The sequence below is a fragment of the Sceloporus occidentalis genome, unplaced genomic scaffold (genome assembly GCF_023333645.1).
Source record: "Sceloporus occidentalis isolate IW3139 unplaced genomic scaffold, rSceOcc1.0.p SCAF_3, whole genome shotgun sequence".
In the NCBI taxonomy this organism is placed as follows: Eukaryota; Metazoa; Chordata; class Lepidosauria; order Squamata; family Phrynosomatidae; genus Sceloporus; species Sceloporus occidentalis.
In genome coordinates, this window is record NW_028316983.1 from 119,468,464 (window position 1) to 119,493,979 (window position 25,516).

The following is a 25,516-nucleotide window of genomic DNA, read 5'->3' on the forward strand; positions in this document are numbered from 1 at the left end:
AAGGCAGAGGCCTCTGGGAGTAGCCCCACAGCCAATCTTGGCTTACCGTTGTGGAGAATCTGGATCAAAGCAAGTCTTCCTTACATTGGTTACTCTGGGGTTGCAACAGTCTCCATCATCAAAGTTGTGGAACATATTGTTGCATTCCATGTTGCAAACCCCATCCCTGCGCTCCCAAGAATAGCAGCGCCCCGGTCGACGGCAATCTCCACCATCATAACCAGTCAGAGGATGCTTGCATTCTGGGTTACAAAACTCATTGCCAATCTTGCTGGGCTCACAGTTCATCAGGACCACACGGTGGCGGAGCAAGGAACTCCGTACTTTGTGCACGTGCAGTTGCCAAGTGATGTTGTAGTGGCCAAAGGCCTCACTTAGCACCCGGTGCTGGTGGGCAATCTGCTCCTGGCTGACAGTAGGGTGGAGACCATCGTCATCATAGATATTGACAACACGGTAGCGCACTACCTTCTCATTCCGCAATGGCCAGTGATCGTTGTAATGGGAGATCAGTTCCACATTGTCACAGGCAGTCTGCCCACAAAGTGGAGGTGTCAGTGGTGACAAAATTGGGGGTTCTGGTGGGTGGAAGGACTCCACCAGGGGATAAGACCCATCTTTGAAATGTGCCCATTGCTGTTCCAAGTGACTGAACCTCACACTGAGCAACAAGGCAGCCTCTGTCTCTTCAGCCTTTCTCAGGAATGCCCTCTGAAGCTTCTCCTGGGGCAGAGCAACACTCCAAAGGGCTAAAAATGCCAGGTGGCCACGGAAGTTATGCCCACCTGAATTGTCACCACCTAGAATCAAGGTGCGACAAGAAGCCATGAAGCGGCTGTGAAGGTCACCCAACTGCTGGGTACTACGACCCACTCTCTCTCCATTCAGATACAGCAACATCTGCTGCCCATCATAAGTGGCAGCCACATGAACCCATGCATTGAGCTGGTAGCGATGGTATGCCAATATAGTGGAGGCCTTCTTGATGCGGTCTGTCCGGAGTGAGAAGAAGAAGCGGGCATTCTTTCTCCCGGGCTTCTCCTGTGAAGTGATTCCCAGGGTCCAGCCCTTGTCACTGGCAATGTGGGAACAATTGTCAAACACACCTGAGAAGGAGGAGCAGGGGAGGGGGAAGAAGAAAAGAAAATACAATAATGCAATACTAGTAATTCCAGGCCTTTCCAGATTAAAGTACTTGGCCATACAATGATTTCTCCCATATATGTTATGATTCTGCCCACCATTATTAGATTTAATTTTTTATATGTAAGTTTAATTCTGATTGTTTTATTCTTTTTTAAAGGGGGGATATGATGTATATGTTTGTATGATTTTAAATGTTGTATGCCGCTTTGATTTTTTCCACAAAAAGCGGGTTATAAATAAATGTTTTATTTATTTATTGTTTATTTAGTAGAAAGATGACAGTGTCTCCCACCTGAACAACACACACACTTAGGCCAAACCCACACTAGTCATTTAAACTAGCGGTAATCTAGGCATGACTTTCCTCAAAGAATCCTGGAAACTGAAATTTAGTAAACGTGTTGAAATATCTTTGTGAGGGTAAAACTGCACATTACATTAACTCTATAAAATGGAGCTGTCCCTCTATTCTTTTACTTTCTCACAAAAAGGTGTACAGGCTGCCAATATATTTCAATACAACTGTGCATAGAACAGGAAGATTTAAACCATCCTCTCTTCCAGTTTCTGTGCAAGATATCTGGTGTGCACCTACCATACAGATACAGGGCAGAAGGGGGATAGAACTTTCTTCTTTTAATTGTATTAAGAGGAACATAGCTAGGGGAAATTTAAAACTCACCTTTCTGCGCACTCTGGTTATGATCCAGCTTACTGTATAAACTCATATATAAGTCTAGAAATTTTACTCAAAAAACTGACCCCAAAAACTCAAGTCAACTTATCCACGGGTCATTGTAAGATCAATAAAGGTCAATTAAACAAAATAAGAAGAAAGGAATCATCCCTTGGTGAAAAGCAAGAGTACAATCTGTCATGGAAGCACTGATCCCCTCTATTCTCTCATCCATCTAGCCTTTAGCATTAACATAAATAGTTATGCCTGAGGGAATTTTGTAAATGCTTTGGCATTGTTTTCCTTTTACATCCTTTGTTACATGCCCCTAGGTTGCCGACTTATCCATGGGTCATATTAAAATCCATAATTTTGGCCCCCAAACATGCCCTCGACCTAAACATGAGGTCAACTTATAGTTGAGTATATATGGTATATATTCCTCTGTGTAACAAATCCCAAGAAAATGTGGTCTCACCTGACAACCTCACTATTTCCACCCCATCTCTGTTCATCTCTGCAGTTTAGGATCAAATCCAATATGGCTGATTCCCTTGTTGCTTCATCCACCCTTTGTACAATGAAATTGTCTGCAAGGCTAGTGAGAAATTTGTTGGGCCTTATTACACTCTTGGCAGAGTGTGACATCCAAAAAATATCAGGGTGAGTGATGTCTCCCATTATAACTATATCTTTCCTTTGTGAATATTTGGTCATTTGTTTTAGAAAGGCATCAGCCAAATCTTCAGACTGACTGGGAGCCAACAGCAGATACCCACAGTGAAGTCCCTGTTGTTTTTCTCCCCTTTAATTTTTACCCCAAAGACTCTCAACCTGTTTTCCATGCTCTAAATCATGGACCTCCTCACAGATATATGCATCCTTGACATATAATGCTACAGCTCCTCCTCTCCTATTTGGTCTAGTTCAATGGAATATGTTAAACCCTTCCATTACTATGTTCGATCATGACACTCATCACAGCAGGTCTCAGTGATGCTTATCAACTCATACTTCTGTGTTAAGACCTCAAGCTTATCTTATTTCCCATGCTCTGGGCATTAGTGTAGAGACATCAAAGTCATGGGCCATTCTGCCCAACTGATTTCTTTTTTGTGTTTTTCTGCCCACTGTTGGCCTCTTCTACTATTGACTATTGTCCCCAGTACTTGGTGTCCCCATGCCTTCTGGAATACTGTCTCCCTCCCCACACATAACTCAGGTTAATGCACTCCTGAAAACTTCTGCAAGACTCCTAGCAAATACATTATTTCCAAATACTATGAGGTGTAACCCAGCTCTTGCCAGAAGTCCGTCTTCATGAAAGCACACACCACAATGTAAGAAGCCAAATGTTTCATGGTGGCACCATCTGCAGAACCACTTGTTCAGTTCTAGTGTTCTTCTCCCTCGACCTTGGTCACATCTTTCAAAAGGGAGGAGCAATGAAAGCAAATGAAAGGAGAAATTAAATAACAACCTCTGTCACAAAGTCCTTTAATTTCCTACCCAGAGCCTTGTAGTCCCTTGCAATATGCTAAATGCTATATTTTGCTGCATATAAAGATAACTCCTACTCCTCAGAGAACAGACTGTAGATCTTCCCTCCATGGAACCCTCTAAAGTTGCCTTCAGACATCAGAAGTGTGAGGTCTTGTCCCTGTTTCTGTGCCTCATAATCACTGATTAAGAGGAGAGCATAGAAACGATAGTGTAGCTCCAAGCATGAAGCATGGTTTTATTTAATTTTTATTTATTTCCACTATCCCTTTACACCATGTACTCATGGAGAGATTGTTATTGTGTGCCTTCAAGTCCATTCTGACTTAGGGTGAACCAAAGTGAATCTATCACAAGGTTTTCTTGGTAACATTTGTTCGGAAGGGTTTTTTTTTTTCCTATGCCTTCCTCAGAGGTTAACAAAATGTAACTTTCCCAAGTTCTCCAAGTGGGTTTCTGTGCCCTGGTCAAACCCTGGTCTCCAGAGTCGTAGTCCAGCACTCAAAGCACTACACCAGGCTGGTTCTCTCAGGGACAGGACACAGTCTCAAAATAAACAGAACACCTACACAAGGTTCCAGACAACACAGACAAACAATCAACACTGATCCTCAAACACAAGCTCACTTTATGTCTCCTCAAGAGAGATCTTCCACCATTTCGAGCTTTATAAAGAAAAAAATGTAGCCCATTTTGAGCTTTTTAAAGAAATATTGTAGTCCTGATAATTTTGTCTGACAATCAGTGCTAAGAAGACCACCATATGCTAACAGTGGCATCATCAATGGAGCCTTCAGGAAGTGACAAATAGCAAGTTCCCCCACAGCATCATGCAACCTTACTCAGAGATCCCACATGATCTTCTAGGGAAATAAAGGAGGGCTCAGCTTGTAACTCTGGGTGAACAGAGAACAGGAGCAGTTTGAAAACCCCTTCAGAACTTCTCTTCTTTTGGATTGAGAAAACTCATCTATACAACTGCATGGCAAAGGCCAACTAGTACACACACAGGGAGACACAAATATACACATGCTATCTAAATTTCCAGGCCAATTTTCAAAGATTTTGCAGAATGTTTCTTTTTTTAAAAGGTATAAAGAAAAATGAACATGGAGCATGGAAGGATAGATAACATTAATGGCTGAATCAGTGTTTGCCTCAAAAGAATGTAGTTGTCATATGAATTGCAACGTTCAAAGAAAAATGGACTTATACTGTGGGCTCAAAACTACAAAAATATATCCTTTGGCCTCCAAAACAAAACCCCTCATAATTCCCAGTGGTTATGCTGCTGAGGATTTGGGGAACTATAGTCCAAAAAACAACAATTCCAAAGTCTGGCTGAGACCACACTGTGACTTCTCTTTATGCCTTGTCTGCAATTAACTTAAAAATATAGCAATAGTGTCCTAAATGATCCACCATTTTTCTGGCCACTATGCAGACTGTCATGTTCCTTTATGTAGAAGTCTTACTCTTTTCATTGTTATCCTAATGAGCATTTTATTTTTCTCTCAGATTTTCTGTCTGACATTAGGAGGAAGGTTGTATATTGAACTTTCTACAGCACAATGAGCAATGGAATAATTTCCCCATAATACGTCCCTCAAAACCAGACGACATGCTTTTATTTTTCCTCGCGATATTGAAATAATCTCTGTATCATGACTGCTGTACAAATATGCAGGCTCTAGCCAGACTTCTGATATAGTCAAGGCACACACATGTTTTGAATGAAAATTGGAGGCATATTTCAGACTTATACCCAGGTAAGTTTCTATTGCAAAGCTTCTTTTATATCACATAAAATTATCTCCCCTCCAAGAGAACTACAGCACCCTGAGTTTGTGTGAGTCACTATTCTAAGTAGAACTTGGAAAAGTCAAGATTTGGACTAAAAATTCCAGATTCCTTCAACCAGCATGGCCACTAGCCAAGATGGCACAGGGTGGATTCTGGAAGTTGTAAACCGAAAAAGTAACTTTTCCATACTCTGAGTATGCACTTGATTGAAATAAGTGATCAATAACTTATGCTGAAACAGCACAGCATCTCCTCAGGGCATGCATATTGCTCTTGCTCCTAGGAACTGAGTTCCTAGTCTCTTGTGGGCAGACTCGAGGCGCAGCATCCTGATGATGCATGCCCTGACTCCGCCCCCAGGGTGCCATGATGCCATGCGCTACTCCAGATGGCGTGCCTCTGGCACTGTGTCCAGATGAAGCAGTGTCAAAGGGGCACTATACAGTCATGCTAACACAGCTATGGCAGCCTTTGGAGGGTGCAAAAGGACCCGCTTTTTGCAACTTCTTTTTGCACCCTCCAAAGGCCAGATCGGTGCTGCAGCATGAGGTTGCTGCAGCCCTGATCCAGCCTTAGGGGCAGTCTGCGGAGACCCTGTGTGATAGCTGTCTACTTCAGTGCAAAGACACAGCAAAGTTTGCTGAAGCTGTTTACATCTCAATATAAACAGGCTGGAAAGGAAAAAGGCCAGAGAGGTAAATGAGTTACTTCTCTCTGGACAGATGGACTGGGTTCCTAAGAGACTTTTATTACCATCGTTTTAATTATTTATCCCAGCCTCCAATTTGGTAATTCCTAAACTAGACCTGTGCAGAGGTTGTTACAGGACTGGGCCCTTCAAGAGACATTATGCTTCCCCAAACTGCTCCTAATCTTGAGCAGCCTATAGTTGTCTGGGTTAAGATGACAAACTCCCTTGTCACAACTGCACTGGGGATTATGATGGCAGAACCTGCATTCCTGAGATTTGCTCTGACTGGCTTGTTCCCAGCCAGTGGAGCTATCCAGAGAGTTGGTGCTGATTGAGCAACTAAGCCCCAGAGGAGTATCATAGCAGATGGCTCAAGCAAGCTAGTCCTGGTCTCGGTCTTGTCTGAATTTCTTTTGACAGCTTTTCTTCCTTGCCTCTTCAACAGAACAACTGTTTTGTTTGGTAGCTTGTTGGAACAGCTAGGGGTATCCTAGAACTATGCTGAACCCCATATTCTGTCACTAGGCCATTGATATTCTGCAGATTAAGTACCTGTATGAATTTTGCATAATTTATTCTGTTTAAACTATTCAGTTTTCAAGATAGTTTTATTATTACTTATCTTTATTTTTCAGAATAAGGAATGGGTGAAAAAAATCAAAGGAGAATAACACAGATATAGTATATACTCGACTATAAGTCGACCTCATGTATAAGTCGAGGGCAGGTTTGGGGACCAAAATTATGGATTTTGATATGACCCATGGATAAGTCGAGGGTAAAATTTATGGGCATCTAACAAATGATGTAAAGTATGAATCAAAGGAAAACAATGCCAAAGAACTTAGAAAATTTCAGGAGGCATAAGTGTTTGTGCTCATACCAAAGGCTGGATGGATGAGAAAATAGAGGGCGAGGGGGAGGTTCAGTGATTCCAGGGCAGATGGCACTTTTGCCTTTCACCAGAGGATGGTTCTTTTTTTAAAAAATGAAATGAAAATTAAAGTACAGTACTTACACTGACCCGTGGATAAATCGACTCAGGTTTTTTTGGGTCACTTTTTTGACCTAAATTTCTAGACTTATATATGAGTATATACAGTATTTCCCAGTTTTTATTCCTTTATCTTAGAGGATTGCTGGTAATATGCTTTTTATGTTTCAATGAAATCCAATAATTTTAGGATGTCAGATGTGTTCCTAAAGGCCCAAAGCTACAGAAATGCCTTCTCAAAGCATCTCCACTAGCCCTGGGATTTTCTAGAGTCCCTGCAAAGGACTCTGAGATGGGAACTGGGAACGTCATGACATGAAACTGAAACCCAGCCTAATAGGACTGCGCACACACAGGCTCCAAGTCTGAAGGGATAAGAATATACAACACTAGTCCCTGCCACTCATGGGCAGCATGGAGTCTCTGGATTGTCTGATTAACAATGTGCCCATCAACATTTAGCTAGTCAACAGAACAAAACCTTCTGCTCAGTGACCTCAAATGGAGAATGTACTCACCAGAGCAAGATTTGTATATGGCCCTTACACTTTTCAGAGGTCTGGAACCTTAGCCTTCCAACTAGTAGCTACAGATAAGTCTAGAGACCTTTGAGCTGTACTAAAGTAAACAGTTTTTTAAAAATGATTTCTAGAAATATTGTTATGGATGTTCTCACTCAGTCTGATCCCATATTGGCTGTAGGGCAAGTTACAATATTAAATGCATATAGAAATTAAATTCCAGATGCAACTGAAGGCAGTTCCTCTAGGTTTATTAACAAGCAAAGAGTTGATGTCTGTAGTTTCCAAAGCATTCCCCCTATCTATCTCCTCTTATTGCATAAGACAAAGGCAAATCAGAGGTTGGTGCCATCTATCCCTAAATAACAACGACTCTTCTCAGAGCATCTAGAATTCAGTTATTGGGTTGGGGGAATATCCAGGGGGCTAAAAGTTTTGGCTGGCATGGGTAACCAACTAAACATGTCTGGTTTCCAGAGCCTTTCCCCACCTCACTAGTCAAAAAATCGACCCAGCATAGATCAACTTTTCAACAGGTCAACGTAAATATTATACTCTTATCAAAAAGAAGGTGGGAAAGAACCATCCCCTTCTCTGATTGGTTAAAGGCAAGAGCTTAAAGCACCGGCCCCCTCTATTCTCTATGTGACAGTGCCACTTCTGGCCTTTCTGAATGTCTGGATGGAAAAATGGTGGCAGTGGCAGCTCTCTGGTGCTCCCCTTGAATGGGCACTGAGAGTGTGTAGGTTTGTCAACTTTTCTGGGCTGAAATCAGGTAAAGTTCTCACATTAAATTTAAAGGCTGTAATCACTGCTAACCTACTCTCCATTTTCTTTGCAATCTTTTCTTTACATCCTTTTTGACATGTGCACATTTTCTTAGCTCCTCCCACACTCGGTCACCTCCTCCACACATCACATAGCCATCATTTACTGTAGTCCAGGCTTTAGGGTGAGCACAAACAGTTACACCTCCTGGAATGTTGTAAGATCTTTGGCATCATTTTCCTTTGCTTTGTGCTTTACATCCTTTGTTACATGCCACTCAGTTTTATCCTCAGTTTATCCAAGAGTCATATCAAAATCCATAACTTTGGCCTCAAAACCTTCCCTGGTCTTATACATGAGGTGACTTATACATGAGTATACGGTTAACAAAAATGAACAGATTTGCTGACATATCTTGAATTTGGAGACTTGTTTTAACTGCACAGTTTGGCTTGTTTTGTTTTCTGTGAAGCATTTGGGGTTTCTTGTCCCCCATTCCAATCTGTGTCTTCTGAGACTGAAGCTCACAAAATACAGCTGCTACAACAGGCAAGTGAAGACAACACATAAGAAGGAAAGAAAGATCTGAAGGGAGAGCAAAGCTGTCAACCTAACAAAAACCTCAGATAGATTCTACTACAGGGGATAAACATTTCACTTTCCAGATGCTCTAGACATCAGTTCCCCAAAACTCCAGCAGATATGGCCAAGTAGTAGGAAATTATGGGAAGTACAGTACAAAGCTACCTTAGGAGGGGCAAAAAAAATTCCGCCTCTATTTTAGCAGTACCCACTGATATATCCTCAGGTTTTCTTGGTCATCATGAATTCTAGAAGTTTGCTTTAATAAAATTCAAGGAACTCAGTATCTCAGTATGCCATGGACACAACCATTTTCTGCATTGGAGTTTTTTATCAGCTGAGGAAACCACATGAAAAGTCTAGACTCTGTCACCAAGGTTCTAAAGACATCCCTTCTCATAAGCTGTGCATCACTAACTCAGATCTGCTCACACTTTAGCCATTTGTCTTGGGTATGAATTTGTTCATACCAACCATGAAAATGAATTTTTCTCCTCTCTCATGACGTATTCCTCACATTCAATCTCATCACCAACACCTGCTCAGCAGTATTCTCAAACAGCCTCCATATTCTGAGCTGCACCTGGGAGTGATAAATTTGCTCTCTCACACACACGCCCATTCCCACCACTACTGTTGTTGCCGCTCTCCACATTGGTCCATTGTGGTGCTAAACTTTACCCAACTACAGGCACAGTAACTACTGCTCTGGAAAAAAATTGAGAACCTTTTCTGGGCCCCTATGTCAGAAAACAAGCCAGCAAGTTGGAATAGGCCCAGGAATGTGTCTGAAGCTGGGAACAGAGAGTTCCACTCCAGCACCAGTTCTAAATGAGCAAGCAGTTCCCATGGTCAGTAAGCCAACATGGGGAGCCTTCAGTTGAGGAGCAGGTAAACAAGAAGTGAAGGCAGAAGAAGCAACAGCTGGTGGGAGAAGGGTAGGATCAAGGTTCTAGCATAAGAAACCAACAACTGGAAACTTTGGGGATACACCCAACGCATTCCTCTGACCTTTTCCATTTTGCAGCAGAGGCATTTGAAGGAAGATGGCATCCTGTTTTAACAGGGCATTGCAGGTAGGAGCGCAAACAATTAGTCCTTAGCTTCATCAACACAGGGTCACATATGGGGAGATTAGGGACTAATCAAAGCTTTAGTATCATAGCTATTTTGCTACTCTAATCTCCCCTCCCACACATACCAAGAATAGGCTAGACTAGTACAGTCTATGCCATGTGTCACTGAAGACTATGTACAGCGCTGTGCAAATCTACAGCGCTATATAAATAAAGCATAATAATAATGATAATAATAATAAGAGTGTTCACAACAGACAAGAAAAAAAATGCAGCTACAAGGCTGTTCGAAAGAGCTGCTCCTAGGACCCATATTATAGCAGTTTTATAACAAACCTGCTGGCTTCTGGACTCAATCCAAATGCTAAGTCTTAGCCTTGGATACCCTGTATTCATGGTTTTCAATCAGGTGGATGGGCAAGGGATCCTCAGATGTCATTGGATTTCATGTCCTAAAAATTCCAAGCCAAGCATGACAAGTGGTCAGGCATACTGGTTGACCAACAAGATCTGGAGCCTCCCTTGTGGGAAATCCCTTACCTAAGGTCTTGGATCAGAATATCTGAAGTAATTAAATCCCTCCCAAGTATTCCTTGACATACTTCAAGACAAAGTGAAGAGCCTTTTTCAAATCAAGAGGTGCATTCTGCTCAGCAGAAGGGGTCATATACAGGTGATAGGGGAGAGCAGGGATGAAGATAAAGCCCAAAAGTGGACAGGATGGTCCTCCCTCACACATAACACTTTTCAAGCCCTTCACACCCTTTCCTTCCATGCATACCCCCCATTCATACTTTCAGATGTCTTCGCAACATCCTTTTGATCATTGTAACTCACTCTGTGCAGAGTAGCCTTTGAAGAGTTTTCACAAACTTCTGCTGGCCCTAACTGCTGCAGTCAGACTGTTGACTGGGGCTGGTTATAGGTAACAATTGCAGTAGCAGCTTCTCTGGCTACTGGTATGTTTCCAGGCACAATTCAGAGTGCTGGTTATGTTTTGTGAAGCCCTCTGCAGCTTAGGCCTAGGTTATCTGAAGGACAATATTTTGCTATATGTCTATGCTAGTTTTGAGATCTTCAGAGGAGGCCCTCCTATCCATCCCTCCACTTTCAAAGATATATCTAGTAGATTTGCAGAAGAAGACCTTCAAGGGTGACTGATCCCAGACTCTGGGGACTCTATTTCTTCAGAGGCTATACAGGCTCCCTTTAGGATGTACTTCTGGCAGCAGGTGAAGACAGGCCTTATGCAAACAGGCATCTGGGAAATGTCAGGGAAAGGGCTTTTAATAAATGTGCTGCATTGTCCTTTTTTGTTACTTTTAAAGGCTATGTTTTCAATTCCTATTGATAGGTGAATTATATTTTAATATTTGTATGTTTTATTGATGAATGCTTTTATCTATATCTATTTTAGTTTTGTAAGTCACCTTGAGTCCCAGGGATGAACGAATGTTAAAATATAACATCATCAACAACAACAACAACAACATCCCATTCACATCCTTCTTTTTCCCCCTCTCCCACCTTTCTGTTTTCCCTTCCTGCTTCGTCTCTGCAATCCATTTTTCTTCCTGCTTCTCTTTCAGAGATATTCACACATTTTACCTCCATCCATAATATTCACCCCCTTTCGCAATTTTTTCCATTCCCACTTATTTCTTTTATTAAATAATTCTATTTATATCCTCCTTTATCATCACTGTGCTGAAAGCAGTGTACACAGCCCTCTTCCGCCTCATTTTATCCCTACAAAAAACCTGTGAGGTGAAGGTGTACCTGATCCCATGTCACTCAATGAATTTCAGAGTCAGTGGTATGTCAACCTGGACCTCTCATATCCCAGTCCTGTATTCTAACCATACTCACTTCTCATTTGGCTTTCTTTCTAAGCTGGGGGTTGAGGGACAGCACAGGCAGTGGGCAGGCAGGGAGGAATAGAGCACTCTGTTCTTCCACTGGCAGCTTTCATTCTTTCTTTCCATGCTTCTCTCAGCATGCAGCATGAAACACAGTGGGCCACAGCTGAAGGAAGAGAACGATTTTTCCTCTGCTGGCAGACCACTATGTTTCAATGCTGAGGTTTGAAATAAGACTGCCCTTAAAAGAAATGTAGGAACATAATGCCTATTAATCCATCATCCGTTCAGCCGGGAGAGGGGGTACAAGGAGGGGAGAATGTGAGCCAGACAATAAGCATCCATTGGCAGAATTCTTCAGTCAGCATATGGAATTCCAGGAGTTGGAATCCACAAAGGAAACTTTTCCAAGATCTGTTTATGAGTTACATTCAACTTACATGTTGGACATTCCCAGGTCCTGCTTTAATATCTTCAGAGGAGATAATGCTAACGGTTTGCTCCTTTGTGGAGAGGCAGACAGTGGGCAGCAAGAACCTATGTCTTCCCTGTGGGGGTGCCCTCTCCTTGAAAAACTTTCCCCAGGAAAATGTGCTTGGCTAACCCACAGGCAAAGTCTGGCTTCCAAACAAATATATTCCCAATTTAGGGAGCCCTTTTCATTTAGAACTCCTGAGCTATAAAGATTTATATTCTGCTGAATTCATGAACATAAAATTATTGTGGTGGTTAAAATCTGACTGAAAAATTAGGGGGAAATGGTCTTTAAGAGGGATCATTTAGTCTATTGATGCTGCTGTGTTTTAAATATTAAGAGGCTATGTTGCACAGATAAAAAAACTTACCATCTAATCCCTTCCCAGAGCAAGGGAGTATAAGGAACCAACTCTGCAGGCCATTGACTCTGCCTTACCTAGTCCACCTTTGCTTTCTCTTCCCTTCAGTTCTCCTAGTTTTCCATTGTCAGATCTAACTGGTTGGTTTCCCCAGCACTCCACCTGTTTTCAGAACATGATGGTAATTACTTTTGCAGATGGAAGGAGGAATGAGAAACCTGGTTCCTGGCATAAGGTTCAGTGGTTGGTTCCTGACTCTGATCTGGATAATTTATGCTTGCAATTTCAAGCAAGCCAGAAATCTCTCCCTCCCTGCACTGTCCTTTAAAAGATTTTTTTAAAAGGATAGAGAATCTGGTTTGAATTAGTGTTACTAATGCTGTTCTCTACATTTTACATTTTTAGGGATGGGCTAAATGTATTATTCTCTGGATGAGAGCTTTCTGATTTTCCAAGCTTCGCTGTCAGTGGGGCTCTAGTGCTCATATATGGGAGGGACTGAGCTTTAACCATTATACAAGAGGGGATTTCTGCAGGTGTAAAATTTGTGGCATGTAACAACCCCATGGCTTCCATGACTGAAAAGTTACAACAACTTAAAGCTGGCATGATTACTTGGATACAAGGCAAGTCTCCAATGTAGCTGTCCTGTAAAAAGCTAAACCAGTCCGTCTTTGCAATGAAGCCTGCAACCATACCACTTTCTTAGTCAGTCTGACATCATATAGGACAGCTCTTCCCAACCTAGTGCTTTCCAGATGTTGTAGGCTACAACTTCCAGGATTCCCGACATTAGCCATGCTAACTGGGCTGAAGTCCAGAACATCTGGACAGCACCAGTCTGAGAAAGGCAAAAGTAGGCAAGTCAAGTGTTCATACACTTCTTTTGAATTCCTGCTATTTCTTTGGCTAAATGTCTGATGTTCTCTAGTTATAAGCAACTCATCTTATGGAGGCATGTAATAGGATGACTTAGCCAAGCCTCTGTAAGCTGAATGCTGGCATCATGTCTAGAATTTCTCTGACAACTTTTTCAATCAACAAACACAAAGGAAATCCAAAGTTCTCAGTAGTAGTGTATAACATTATTAAGCTTTACCTTTATTCTTTCACTTTTCATGGGAATGTCCAACACTGTGGGAGTTCTGGAAGATGACTGCTGAATGCTGCCAGGAATCTCTCCCCATTAAACCCAAGAAAATAGTTACAATCATGCTTCTTCATCATTTTGAACCCAACCAACCTGCATTCTTATATAAAGATCTTCTTAAATAACTGTACACATGGCAAAATTCACATGCAATGTTCTAAAGGAGGAGCCCTAGTTGTGCAGTTGTTAAATGCCTGTACTGCAGCAGCTCAGTCACAACCCACAAAGTTATGAGTTCAATACCAGCCAGGGGCTCAGGGTCAACTCAGCCTCACATGCTTCCAAGGTTGCTAAAATGAGTACCCAGATTGTTGGGAGGAAACTAGCTTACACATTGTAAACCACTTAGGTACTGCTGAAGTGCACTGATAAGTGTGTAGAAGTGTACTTGCTATTGCTATAGACAAGCAAATGGGTTCTTGAACACATCAGACCAGGTCTCTCCTTGGAAGCAAAAATGATCAAGTTGAGACTATCATACTTTGGCCACATAATGAGAAGGCATGGATCACTGGAAAAAACAATAATGCTAGAAAAGTTAGAGGGTAGGAGAGAGAGAGGAAGACCACAAACCAGATTGATAGACTCAATCGGGGGAGTATGGGCAAGGGCTTGCAGGATCTGAGCAAGGCAGTGGAGGATAGGGATTCTTGGAGATGTCTCATCCATAGGTTGCCATGAGTCGGAACTGGCACAAGGGCAGCTAACAACAAATTGCTAAAGAGCAGTTAATTGATAAAATTGTTGTGGAACCATGAATATGTATAACCTTATTCTGTGAGTAGAATAAGCAAAGACTCACAATATTAAAAACAAATCCATGGTTTCCATTCATCTCCTGAATAGAAGCCCTTCAAGTTCCTAATGAAGTACCAAACAAGACGGTTCATATATTTTTCTATAGTTTGACTATATAACATACATCAAAATTCTCAATGATCTGTGAGTGTCTCCTAGGTAGACTGTTTTACTCTACTTGTCCCAAAACCTCACATGTTATTTCCTAAGGAAAATGAACAGATTTTATTTTTCCCTCCATTAATAATCTTATTTGAATTGTTACATGTGTTCTTCCTGTGGGTTATCTCTATTTTTAACCTTATTTCAAAATAAAACCCTGTGCTATAAAAACTGAAGCATAACTTAAGCAGCTCGAGTAGCTCACTTTCACTTCCTGGCAAAATTTTGAAATGGTGAACTCACATTCCTTCCCAAATAACTTTTATTTTCTGGTGATCTGCCTGTGGCTAAACATAAAGGAAGTTGCACGAGTAGCTGAAAATCCTTCCAAGGCAGTGATATGCAGCAGTGTTTTGTGATAGTTGTTTTCTCCATATCTTGTCTTCCCTCCATACCAGGTATTGAATGTTATATTTCAGAGGAAGGAACTGGCAAACCCATCTCTGACTATTCTTTGCATAAGAAAATTCTGTGAGAATCATGAAGTTGACATAATTCAGCAGGTGACTTTAAGGCACATATAAACACACTCCTGAAGGATCACCAAGAAAGAAAAGCATGGCTGGCTTGTTTTGAAAACAAACAAAACACTGGAATGACAGAAGTGACTTGGAGGTGGTCTTAGGGCTGCCAGATGAGGTGCATCATCTAAATGCCATGCCCCCGGAGCAGCCGGAAGCCGCCCCGTCTGCCTTCCTGTTTTGGACCTTTAACCGGAAACCACATAAGTTGCATTCTATTATGAAATTAATGTATATATGATACATACTAGTCTAGAAATTTTAGCCAAAAAATAGACCAAAAAATTGGGGTTGACTTATCCTCAGGTCAATGTAAGTACTGTACCTTTACTCTTATCAAAAAAGAAACCATACCTTTTCCTTTTCTGACTTATGGTGAGTCTAACACTTGCGGAGTTTTCTTGGCAAGATTTGTTCAGAAAGGATTTGCCTTTCCCTTCCTCTGAAGCTGAGAGAGGAAGCTAAAGATGGACAATGACAAAATACCTTAATATACAAACAGGCTAGTGAGGGAAGAAGTGGTTTTTCAAATATTAAGGTTGCAAGCCATTGGAGTCTTTCAAAGAAAATATCAGCACCTTGAATTGGGCTTGGGTATGAATAAGTATCAGTTCTTGTTCCAACCTCTCATGATCCATTCTTCAGTTGCATTATGCTTTGCTGGAATCTAGAGGCACTAAATCTATGATTTACCAGACCAGTATTCCATCAAAAGAAACAAAGAGAGAAACAGCCAGAAAACTGGTTTGGCATGACTTACTCTTGATCAACATGGCAGGGCAGGGGATTGGACTGGGTGGACTTTGTGGTCTCTTCCAAGCCTATGATTCTATGACCAGAGGCTGACTTATAGTAGCCAAAGGATTATTTTCTTGACATTTATAGAACAGCCTCTTAAAATTTTAGCCTAAAATTTTGCCCAGGACTGATATTAGGTACACTGGTCTATAATTTCTCAGATCCACTTTTTGCCTCTCTTTAAGGACAGGACAACATTTGCTCTCTCCATCTTTTCAATGTTTATTTTTTTATGTTATAGTTCTAATAGACTTTGTTTTTAGTCTTTATTTTTATTGTTAACCACTTTGAAAGACTTTTTGTCAGAACAATTAGGTATAAATAAAACAAAATAAATCTCATCCAAAACAGCCTGGTGTTCTCTAACACTCTTTATGTCTATATTATGCTACAGGTTCTGTCTTTTACCTTCTATCATCTGTTCCACTTTTCTCAGCTTGAAAGCAACTCCTCTTTCAGGAGAAAAGTGAGACAAATTAGTAGTAAAATAGCTCTCATTTTCCATGGAGGCACACTATGGTCTTCCAGTTATATTGGTCACCACAATGTCCATTCAAGAAAGGGCTTTCTAAACCAGCTAACTGTTAATTTAATACTACTAATTCTTCCATAATGCATATGTTTTGGAGTTGCCCCATAGGAGCTACATTTCAGGAGGAAGTAATCACATGAATAAATTTGGTTTTGGAAAGTTCCTTGATATTCCTTTATGTATGTGTTCTTTTGAATTATTTACCTGTTTCTTGGAAATTAACAAATGGACAACGGAACAGATTTATTGCACCCTTTTGAGTACTAAAAGATTGCTACTTGATTACTGTAAAGATCATTTTTCTACAGCTGTGATCCAATGAATAGAAGGTCTAACAACATTTGCAATATCTGACGGAATGATCTATACGCAACATTTACAAATGGACTTATATTTCATAGAATCATAGAGTTGGAAGAGCCCGCTATCCAGTCCAACCCCATTCTGCCATGCAGGAACTCTAAGTCAAAGCATCCCCGACAGATGGCCACCCAGCCTCTGTTTAAAGACCTCCAAGGAAGGAGACTCCACCACACTCCAAGGGAGTTTGTTCCACTGTTGAACAGTCCTTACTGTCAGGAAGTTCCTCCTAATATTGAGGTGGAATCTCTTTTCCTGCAGCTTGCATCCATTGCTCCGGGTCCTAGTCTCTGGAGCAGCAGAAAACAAGTCAGCTCCCTCCTCAGTATGACACCCCTTCAAATATTTAAACAGGGCTATCATATCACCTCTTAACCTTCTCTTTTCCAGGCTAAACATCTCCAGCTCCTTAAGTCATTCCTCATAGGGCATGGTTTCCAGACCCTTCACTATTTTAGTCACCCTCCTTTGGACACGATCCAGTTTTTCAACATCCTTTTTAAATTGTGGTGCCCAGAACTGGACACAATATTCCAGGTGGGGCCTGACCAGAGCAGAATAGAGTGGCACTATTACTCCCCTTGATCTAGACAATGTACTTCTATTGATGCAGTCTGGAATCACATTGGCCTTCTTAGCTGCTGCATCACACTGTTGACTCATGTTCAACTTGTGGTCTACTTGGACTCCCAGATCCCTTTCACACATAGTCTCGTTCAGCCAGGTGTCCCACATTTGGTTATCTTTTATAGAAACTTATGACTGATGTGGTTATTTTCCCTCCTTCTGTGTTTTTATTTTCCTGCTTTTGTTATACTGTACCATTATTATAAGTAACTGAGGTCACTTTTGAATATACAGTACATGAACATTAAAAAAAAAGACTCAACTTCTGTTGTCAACCTCCTTGAAACCTGGGTACTTTGCTTAAGGCAACAGACAGATTTAGGTGGGAGTTAACCATCCCTTCTTCATCCCAGGTTCCTAAGACTATCTTAACGATACTCACTGCATTTAGTCGGCGGTCTTTGCCATGAAAAGTGATATAAGCAAATGCTTCATCTGACCCTGGTTTTTGTAGGGTTTTTTTTTTTTTTTTTACTCTTTCCTCCACAGCCTGCTTTTGTACCATCCAGACTGACGGAAAAGTCCAGAGAACCTGAAAGCTTACATAGTTTTTTTGTGACATTATGGTCAACCCTATCATAGGATTCCTAAATTCTGTTGAGAATGAGATTCAAGTGTATCTATTAGCATGCAGAATCAAGTCCTGTTCTTTGAAGGAAGATAAGCAATGTTAAAGCTCTCTTCATCTTTGCAAAGACCATTTTGTTTCTATTATGGGCTGAACTGAAAAACTCCACAGATAACTTTGGTGCTGGATTTCCCAGTTCTGCACTTCTGACATCCAACTATGAAACAAATATGGTCATACACACAGAGACACAGAGACACAAATTTGTGTTTTGACTTAGGGCATGGAATGGAATAGAATAGAATGGAATGGCAATTTCATCCAGCTGCATTTGAAACCACACTATAATGCAGACCCAGAATAAGGCATAAGTACCAAAAGAGATTATTAAGGATTTATACATGAGGATGCAGGACATGTTTGCCTGCCTGGTATATCTCAACTTATCACAAGTGCTCATGTATCTTTTGGGAAATGGTGCAAAAGTAACCTTCTGGATGGTGTGATCAAGACAGAGAGGACCAGGAAGTATGTCCGACAAGATACCACCCAAGACAGACAGCATTTTTTAATGTTTCAGAAACCATCTTATCTTAATAGCATGAGATAATCACTGCTCCAGTAGTTCCAAAGCAGCAAACATTTCACAGATAGGATAACTCTTTTTTTATATAGGACCAACTGTTGTTGGTGGAGCTGCTGCTGCAAAAGCCTGAATGACATGCCATCGCCCTGGCCTTAGAGGGAGAGAAAAGGCATGCCTAGGCCCAGAAGCAGATGAAAAACCCTCCATCCATCCCAACTGCCACTGTCCTGGTCTTGGAGGGAGGAAAGAATTGGCAGTATCTGCTGGACTTGATCCCCTTCCCCACTGCCATTCCTTTCTCCTATTGTGTCATGTCTTTTTTAGCTTAAAAACCAGAGGGCATGGAACTGTCAGATTAGCAATCTGTAAGCAGCTCTAAGAGTCTTTCTGGCAGAATAGCAGCATATAAATAATAATAATAATAATAATAATAATAATAACAACAGGATTAATTAAATGCTTAAAATGAACTACCGTATATCCTCCACTATAAGTCGACCTCATGTATAACTTGGGGACAGATTTTGGGGCCAAAATCATGCATTTTGATATGACCCATGGATTAGTCAAGGGTAAAATTTAGGAGCATATAAAAAGGATGTAAAGAATGAAGCAAAGGAAAACATTGCCAAAGAACAAAATTCCAGCAGGCATAACTGTGCTCATACTAAAGGCTGGAGAGAATAGAGCAGGGTTAGTGCTTCCAAGACAGATTACACTCTTGCCTTTCACCAAGGGATGGTTCCTTTAAAAAAAGAAAAAGAGGTAAAGCACAGTATTTACATTGACCCATGGATAAGCCAACTCAGGTTTTTGGGGTCATTTTTTAACCGAAATTTCTAGACTTATACATGAGTGTATACAATAATAATCAAGTGGGAACCTTTTGTCTCTCAAAGCCTCCACAGAAGCCCACATTACTTGAAAATCTGCAGATCTTGACCAGAGTGGGGCACACACCCAGCACACCTATGGTCCCTAGCTACCTTAGACAGTTTCTATTTGCTAGCGCCTTCTGTTCGTATTACTGTAACAGGAAAGCAGTATTCCTTCACAATACTATAGGAATAACTTATGCCCAATAGGAGTGCCTTAGTGTAAGTGTATAAGTGTGAGCTGCCAGAATAACGATTCTCCAGGTTTTCACTCTCCTGTGTCTCTATATCCCAGTCTCTGAAATCACACTGCGTAATGCACTCCCAAAAGTGCATCTGTGTGTGTGTTCTCCACACGCTCTGGCATATCTCAGCCTCCAAACAAGCCATTGGATATATTTTGTCCCTCAAGCACACAGTCGCCAATAAAAACATGTAGACAAGTTCCACCATTGGTGCTGGTGGCTCCAGTGTCAGGGAGCCAAAGAATCTGCTTTGGGTTATCATTCAAGGAGCTGGCCAAGGTGCTGAAGCCTATCTCCAAATAGGCTCCAACCCTTGGGTCGTTTCTTTAAAGTCTGGACTAAAACACACAGCAGGTTCATTCTTTGAAGTGAGAACCGAAGACTTCCTGGGTAATCCAATACCAAAGATTTTCATTTATGCAACCTATAATATGTCCCTGTAAAGCAGACATTTGCTAGACAATCTGGCTATTCAGCATGCCAACAATGTAAAGAAGGGCAAGATTAAGAGATGTATGGAGTCTACAAAACACTCACAGAGGTTCACTCCAGCATCCCTGAGGTTGGTGTCACCTGGTGGAGGGCAGCGGGGGGAGGGGGCTGCTGTGGCCTTCAAAGGGCCATTTGATGTCCAGTTGGGTGCTGGGCAAGCAGGAAAGGGACACAACACACTCCCTCACTTGCCCAGCGGCTGTGTCAGTCCCACCAGATGTACTGCCCCACCAGATGTACACTTTCCTCTACAGGGTGACCAGATGCCCTCCTTTTGCAGGACATCACCTCCATTTCAACCTTCTGCTCAGGAGGAATTCCAAAATGTCTTCCATTCTGACTGAGAAGCACGGATTTACATTTACACAAAATCCTAGAATCCTAGAGTTGGAAGAGACCCCAAGGGCTATCCAGTCCAACCCCATTCTGCCATGCAGGAACTCTCAATCAAAGCATCCCCATTGACAGATGGCCATCCAGCCTTTGCTTAAAGACCTCCAAAGAAGGAGACTCTGCCACTCCCTGAGGGAGTGTGTTCCTCTGTTAAACAGCTCTTACTGTAAGGACTTTCTTCCTAATGTTGGGGTGGAATATCTATTCCTGTAGCTTGCATCACGAGTGTCTTGAGCTTTTATTTGGGCATGTCCTACATTTTTTTTCTTGAATGCCCCACATCTTGTGGTGCCTCATCCTCCTTTGTGCTGAGGACATCTGAACCCCCCCCCCCGCCCCTCTCGGGTGCCACCCCATGCAGTCTGTGCCCCCCAGTGACACCACTGATTCACTCAGGTCATTTGAACTAGGGAGCTGTACACCGGGTCCTTGAAACCTAATGGTTAGAGCCCACTCTTAAGGGGTTTCCATTCCTCATCCCACACCCATTCCTAGGGTCAGTCTAAGGGGTTTATCACACTGGGGCTGATTTTGACCTTAAAGAGAGATTGAAGTGTATGTAAAGCATCCTGCAACTGAAGTAGAAATGGCAAGTAACTGTGAGAATAGTTTTTTGTGGGTTTTTCAGGCTATGTGGCCATGTTCTAGAAGAGTTTATTCCTGATGTTTCGCCAGCATCTGTGGCTGGCATCGTCAGAAACAGATGAAGAGCGAATGTTTATCACGTGCAATTGTGCAAATAAAGCGAAATGCATTGTTGCTGAAATCTCAAAAGTAAAAAGAGGTGCCTTAATGCTGTTTTGCGACCACTTTAATGGTGGGTTTTGTGCAATGTCGTGTGAAATCTTTATGCATAATTAAATGGTTTTTTCCGGGATGTTAATGGGATAAACTCCTGATCTTTTTCACGTGATAAACTCATAAGACAACCATGGCGCTGCTGCTGGAAGAGGTCCTTCACCCCTATTACAGCCCTCTGCTCTACACCTCAGGGCTCGCCTCTCAAACACCAGTTTTGGGAATGAACTTGCAGGCCAGAAGCAGAGGAGCCTGTGCTTGTTTATTGGTTTATTTCTGTGCGCCTTCTGCTCAGCCCTGTCATAGGATTCCTCAATTCTGGAGAGAATGAGATTCAAGTGTGCCTTTTACTATGCAGAATCAAATCTTTGCAAAGTCTGTTTTGCTCCTCTGTGGTTGACATCTGCCCCTAGGACCCCGTAGGTCCTCCTCTGTGGTTGACATCTGCCCCTAGGACCCTGTAGGTCCTCCTCTGTGGTTGACATCTGCCCCTAGGACCCTGTAGGTCCTCCTCTGTGGTTGACATCTGCCCCTAGGACCCCGTAGGTCCTCCTCTGTGGTTGACATCTGCCACTAGGAACCCGTAGGTCCTCCTCTGTGGTTGACATCTGCCCCTAGGACCCTGTAGGTCCTCCTCTGTGGTTGACATCTGCCCCTAGGACCCCGTAGGTCCTCCTCTGTGGTTGACATCTGCCACTAGGAACCCGTAGGTCCTCCTCTGTGGTTGACATCTGCCACTAGGAACCCGTAGGTCCTCCTCTGTGGTTGACATCTGCCACTAGGAACCCATAGGTCCTCCTCTGTGGTTGACATCTGCCACTAGGACCCTGTGGTTGACATCTGCCACTAGGACCCCGTAGGTCCTCCTCTGTGGTTGACATCTGCCCCTAGGACCCCGTAGGTCCTCCTCTGTGGTTGACATCTGCCCCTAGGAACCCGTAGGTCCTCCTCTGTGGTTGACATCTGCCACTAGGAACCCGTAGGTCCTCCTCTGTGGTTGACATCTGCCACTAGGAACCCGTAGGTCCTCCTCTGTGGTTGACATCTGCCACTAGGACCCCGTAGGTCCTCCTCTGTGGTTGACATCTGCCACTAGGACCCCGTAGGTCCTCCTCTGTGGTTGACATCTGCCACTAGGACCCTGTAGATCCTCCTCTGTGGTTGACATCTGCCCCTAGGACCCTGTAGGTCCTCCTCTGTGGTTGATATCTGCCAGACATTGACCACGGAGTTGTGCTGGAGGAGGGACAAATGCCTAGAGGAGCGTCCTCTCTAGGGATCCCTTTTGGCTAAAGCTGACCCCAGAGTTGCGCTGGAGAGGACCTAGATATTCTTAGAGAGAATCATCAAAGCCCCGAATGTCGGGGGAAGAGGAGGCGCCTCTTTAGGGATTGGTTTCCAAGAGTTGTCTTTTCGATGTTTCAGGGCTTTCTCTGGGCCCCACCACCGACCCCCAGCTCTCAGAATCCCACAGCCTTGTAGCCGCAGAGCGCCCAAGCGCTGCCGGAGCGGCTTCTCCCTGCAGGGTGGCTGCAGCCTGCCTTACCTGCCAGGAGGGCCGGGTTGCTCTGCCCGCCTTCGGCCTTGAGCCAGGCTTCCAGGGTGAACTCTCCGCGGGGCAGCTCGGCCAGGGCCCCGGCGCGCAGCCTCAGCGCCTCCCTCCGGCCGGAGAAGTAGAGCGCTTCCACTGGAGCGGGACCTCCTCCTCCTCCTCCTCCTCGCCCGCGGGGACCAAGCAGGGAGAAGCCCCGACGCCCGGCCCACGGAGCCCCCGACGAGGCTTCCAAGGCCCGGGCACTGCGGCGACGGGGAGGCCTCCGAGGCTCCTCCTGGGCCCGGCTTGGCTCCCTCGGGTAGGCGGCCAAAGGGTGGCTGCTGCTGCTCCCCCTGGACGCCGTCGAGGCTCCCCTCTTGGGCCGGCTCAGCAGGCAGCGCTGCGGGATGGAGCCCTCCAACTGCGCCATCATCGAGGCCCCCAGCACCATCACCATCCCCATCCCCACCAGCAGCAAGGGCCGGAGAGACATCCTTTGGCAGCCGTCGTCGGGGCTTCGCTGCAGTGGCTCTCAAGTTTCTCGGGGAGGACCCCAGCCCCGCGGCCTCAGGCGGAGGAGGAGGAGGAGGAGGAGGGACGGCATCGCCGCCTGGGAGGCAGGGAAGGACGGGCCCTCGGGGAGCGCCTTCCTTCCTGCCTTCTTGCCTTCTTTCTTTCCTTCTTTCCTTCCTTCCTTCCTCTGTCTCTTCTTAGACAGGTGCGTCCTCTCTGCAGAGGGCTCCACAGACAGGGCTGGGCTCCGTCGGGTGGCTCTGGGAGAGAAAGGCAGGTGGCCTCTGCGAGAAGGCGCCCTCCTTTGCCGGCTTTATTCGAACGGCGCCGGGGTTGCCCCGCCGGCAGCGGAGGGAGGGAGAGAGAGAGAGAGAGAGAGGGAGGGCCGGCCCCGTCGATGGCCTCCCTCCCTGCCTCCCTCCCTCCTTCCCCGGCCCCTCCTCCCTCTCCTCCCCGGCGAAGGGCAAGGGCTCCCTCGGGGCTGCAGAGAGATGCCCGCCCGGATCCCGCAAAGAAGAAGAAAGGCAGGAGCTAAATGCCTTCAGCCCAAAACAATCACTTGGGGAAAGTGGAGGGAAGCAAGGCTGCACCCACACTGGAGAGGTAACCCGGTTTGGCACCGCTTTAACTCCGCTTGCTCTGGCTCTTCGCTATGGAAGTCTGGGAGCTGGAGTATGTTGCGGGGCCCAGAGCGGAGCAGACCGGGTTTAGCGCTCTCTGACAGAAAAGGGGTTTTGGCCAGTGCTTTCCTCTGAAACAGAACTCCCCAAACTGTGCCCTTGAAGAGCTTTTGGGCTTCAGTTCCCAGAAGGCTCAGCCATGCTGGCCAATGGCATAGGATTCTGGGAGTTGAAGTCCTAAATCCCTTAAAGAGCACAGTTTGGGGATCACTCCTCTGAAATCTACCTGGTCGTCGTTGGCCATCTTCCAGCCAAGCCCTGAACAGGGCTGACCCTGCAGGCAAACAACTACACTTCCCAGGATTCCCCACCACGGAGCAGGGGCCCTTCAAGGAGAGTTGGTGCCTCTTGGCCTCACCTGAGGGCCCTCCACTGTTAGAAGGCGCTTCTTACGGCTGTTGGGCGCGCTCCCCTTCCGCTTCACTGGCGCCAACTCCGCAGGGTCTGAAGGGAGACACTGGGGAAGACTGGCCCGTAGAGAGACACTGGGGAAGACTGGCCCAGAGGGAAACACTGGGGAAGACTGGCCCATAGAGAGAGACTGGGGAAGACTGGCCCATGGAGAGACACTGGGGAAGACTGGCCCATAGAGAGACACTGGGGAAGACTGGCCCAGAGGGAAATACTGGGGAAGACTGGCCCATAGAGAGAGACTGGGGAAGACTGGCCCATGGAGAGACACTGGGGAAGACTGGCCCATGGAGAGACACTGGGGAAGACTGGCCCATGGAGAGACACTGGGGAAGACTGGCCCATAGAGAGCCACTGGGGAAGACTGGCCCATGGAGAGACACTGGGGAAGACTGGCCCAGAGGGAGACACTGGGGAAGACTGGCCCATAGAGAGCCACTGGGGAAGACTGGCCCATGGAGAGACACTGGAGAAGACTGGCCCAGAGGGAGACACTGGGGAAGACTGGCCCATAGAGAGCCACTGGGGAAGACTGGCCCATGGAGAGACACTGGGGAAGACTGGCCCAGAGGGAGACACTGGGGAAGACTGGCCCACAGAGAGACACTGGGGAAGACTGGCCCATAAAGAGACACTGGGGAAGACTGGTCCATAGGGAGACACTGGAGAAGACTGGCCCATAAAGAGACACTGGGGAAGACTGGCCCATGGAGAGACACTGGGGAAGACTGGCCCATGGAGAGACACTGGGGAAGACTGGCCCATAGAGAGACACTGGGGAAGACTGGCCCATAAAGAGACACTGGGGAAGACTGGTCCATAGGGAGACACTGGAGAAGACTGGCCCATAAAGAGACACTGGGGAAGACTGGCCCATAGAGAGCCACTGGGGAAGACTGGCCCATGGAGAGACACTGGGGAAGACTGGCCCAGAGGGAGACACTGGAGAAGACTGGCCCATAGAGAGACACTGGGGAAGACTGGCCCATAAAGAGACACTGGGGAAGACTGGTCCATAGGG

The 25,516-nt window shown here is 44.6% G+C and overlaps 1 protein-coding gene across 1 annotated transcript in view; it reads right to left on the reverse strand.

Annotated features, from left to right (window-relative positions):
• The window catches only part of PAPPA2 (pappalysin 2), a 177,932-nt gene extending 154,548 nt beyond the window's left edge, over positions 1 to 23,384 (reverse strand). Inside the window, exons 1-2 of the mRNA XM_089518326.1 lie at positions 22,904 to 23,384; positions 47 to 1,106 (exon numbers count right to left, since the gene is read on the reverse strand). Coding sequence (XP_089374452.1) covers positions 47 to 1,106; positions 22,904 to 23,384 — 1,541 coding nt within the window. The remainder of the gene's footprint in view (positions 1 to 46; positions 1,107 to 22,903) is intronic.
• Between the last annotated feature and the right edge of the window lie 2,132 nt (positions 23,385 to 25,516).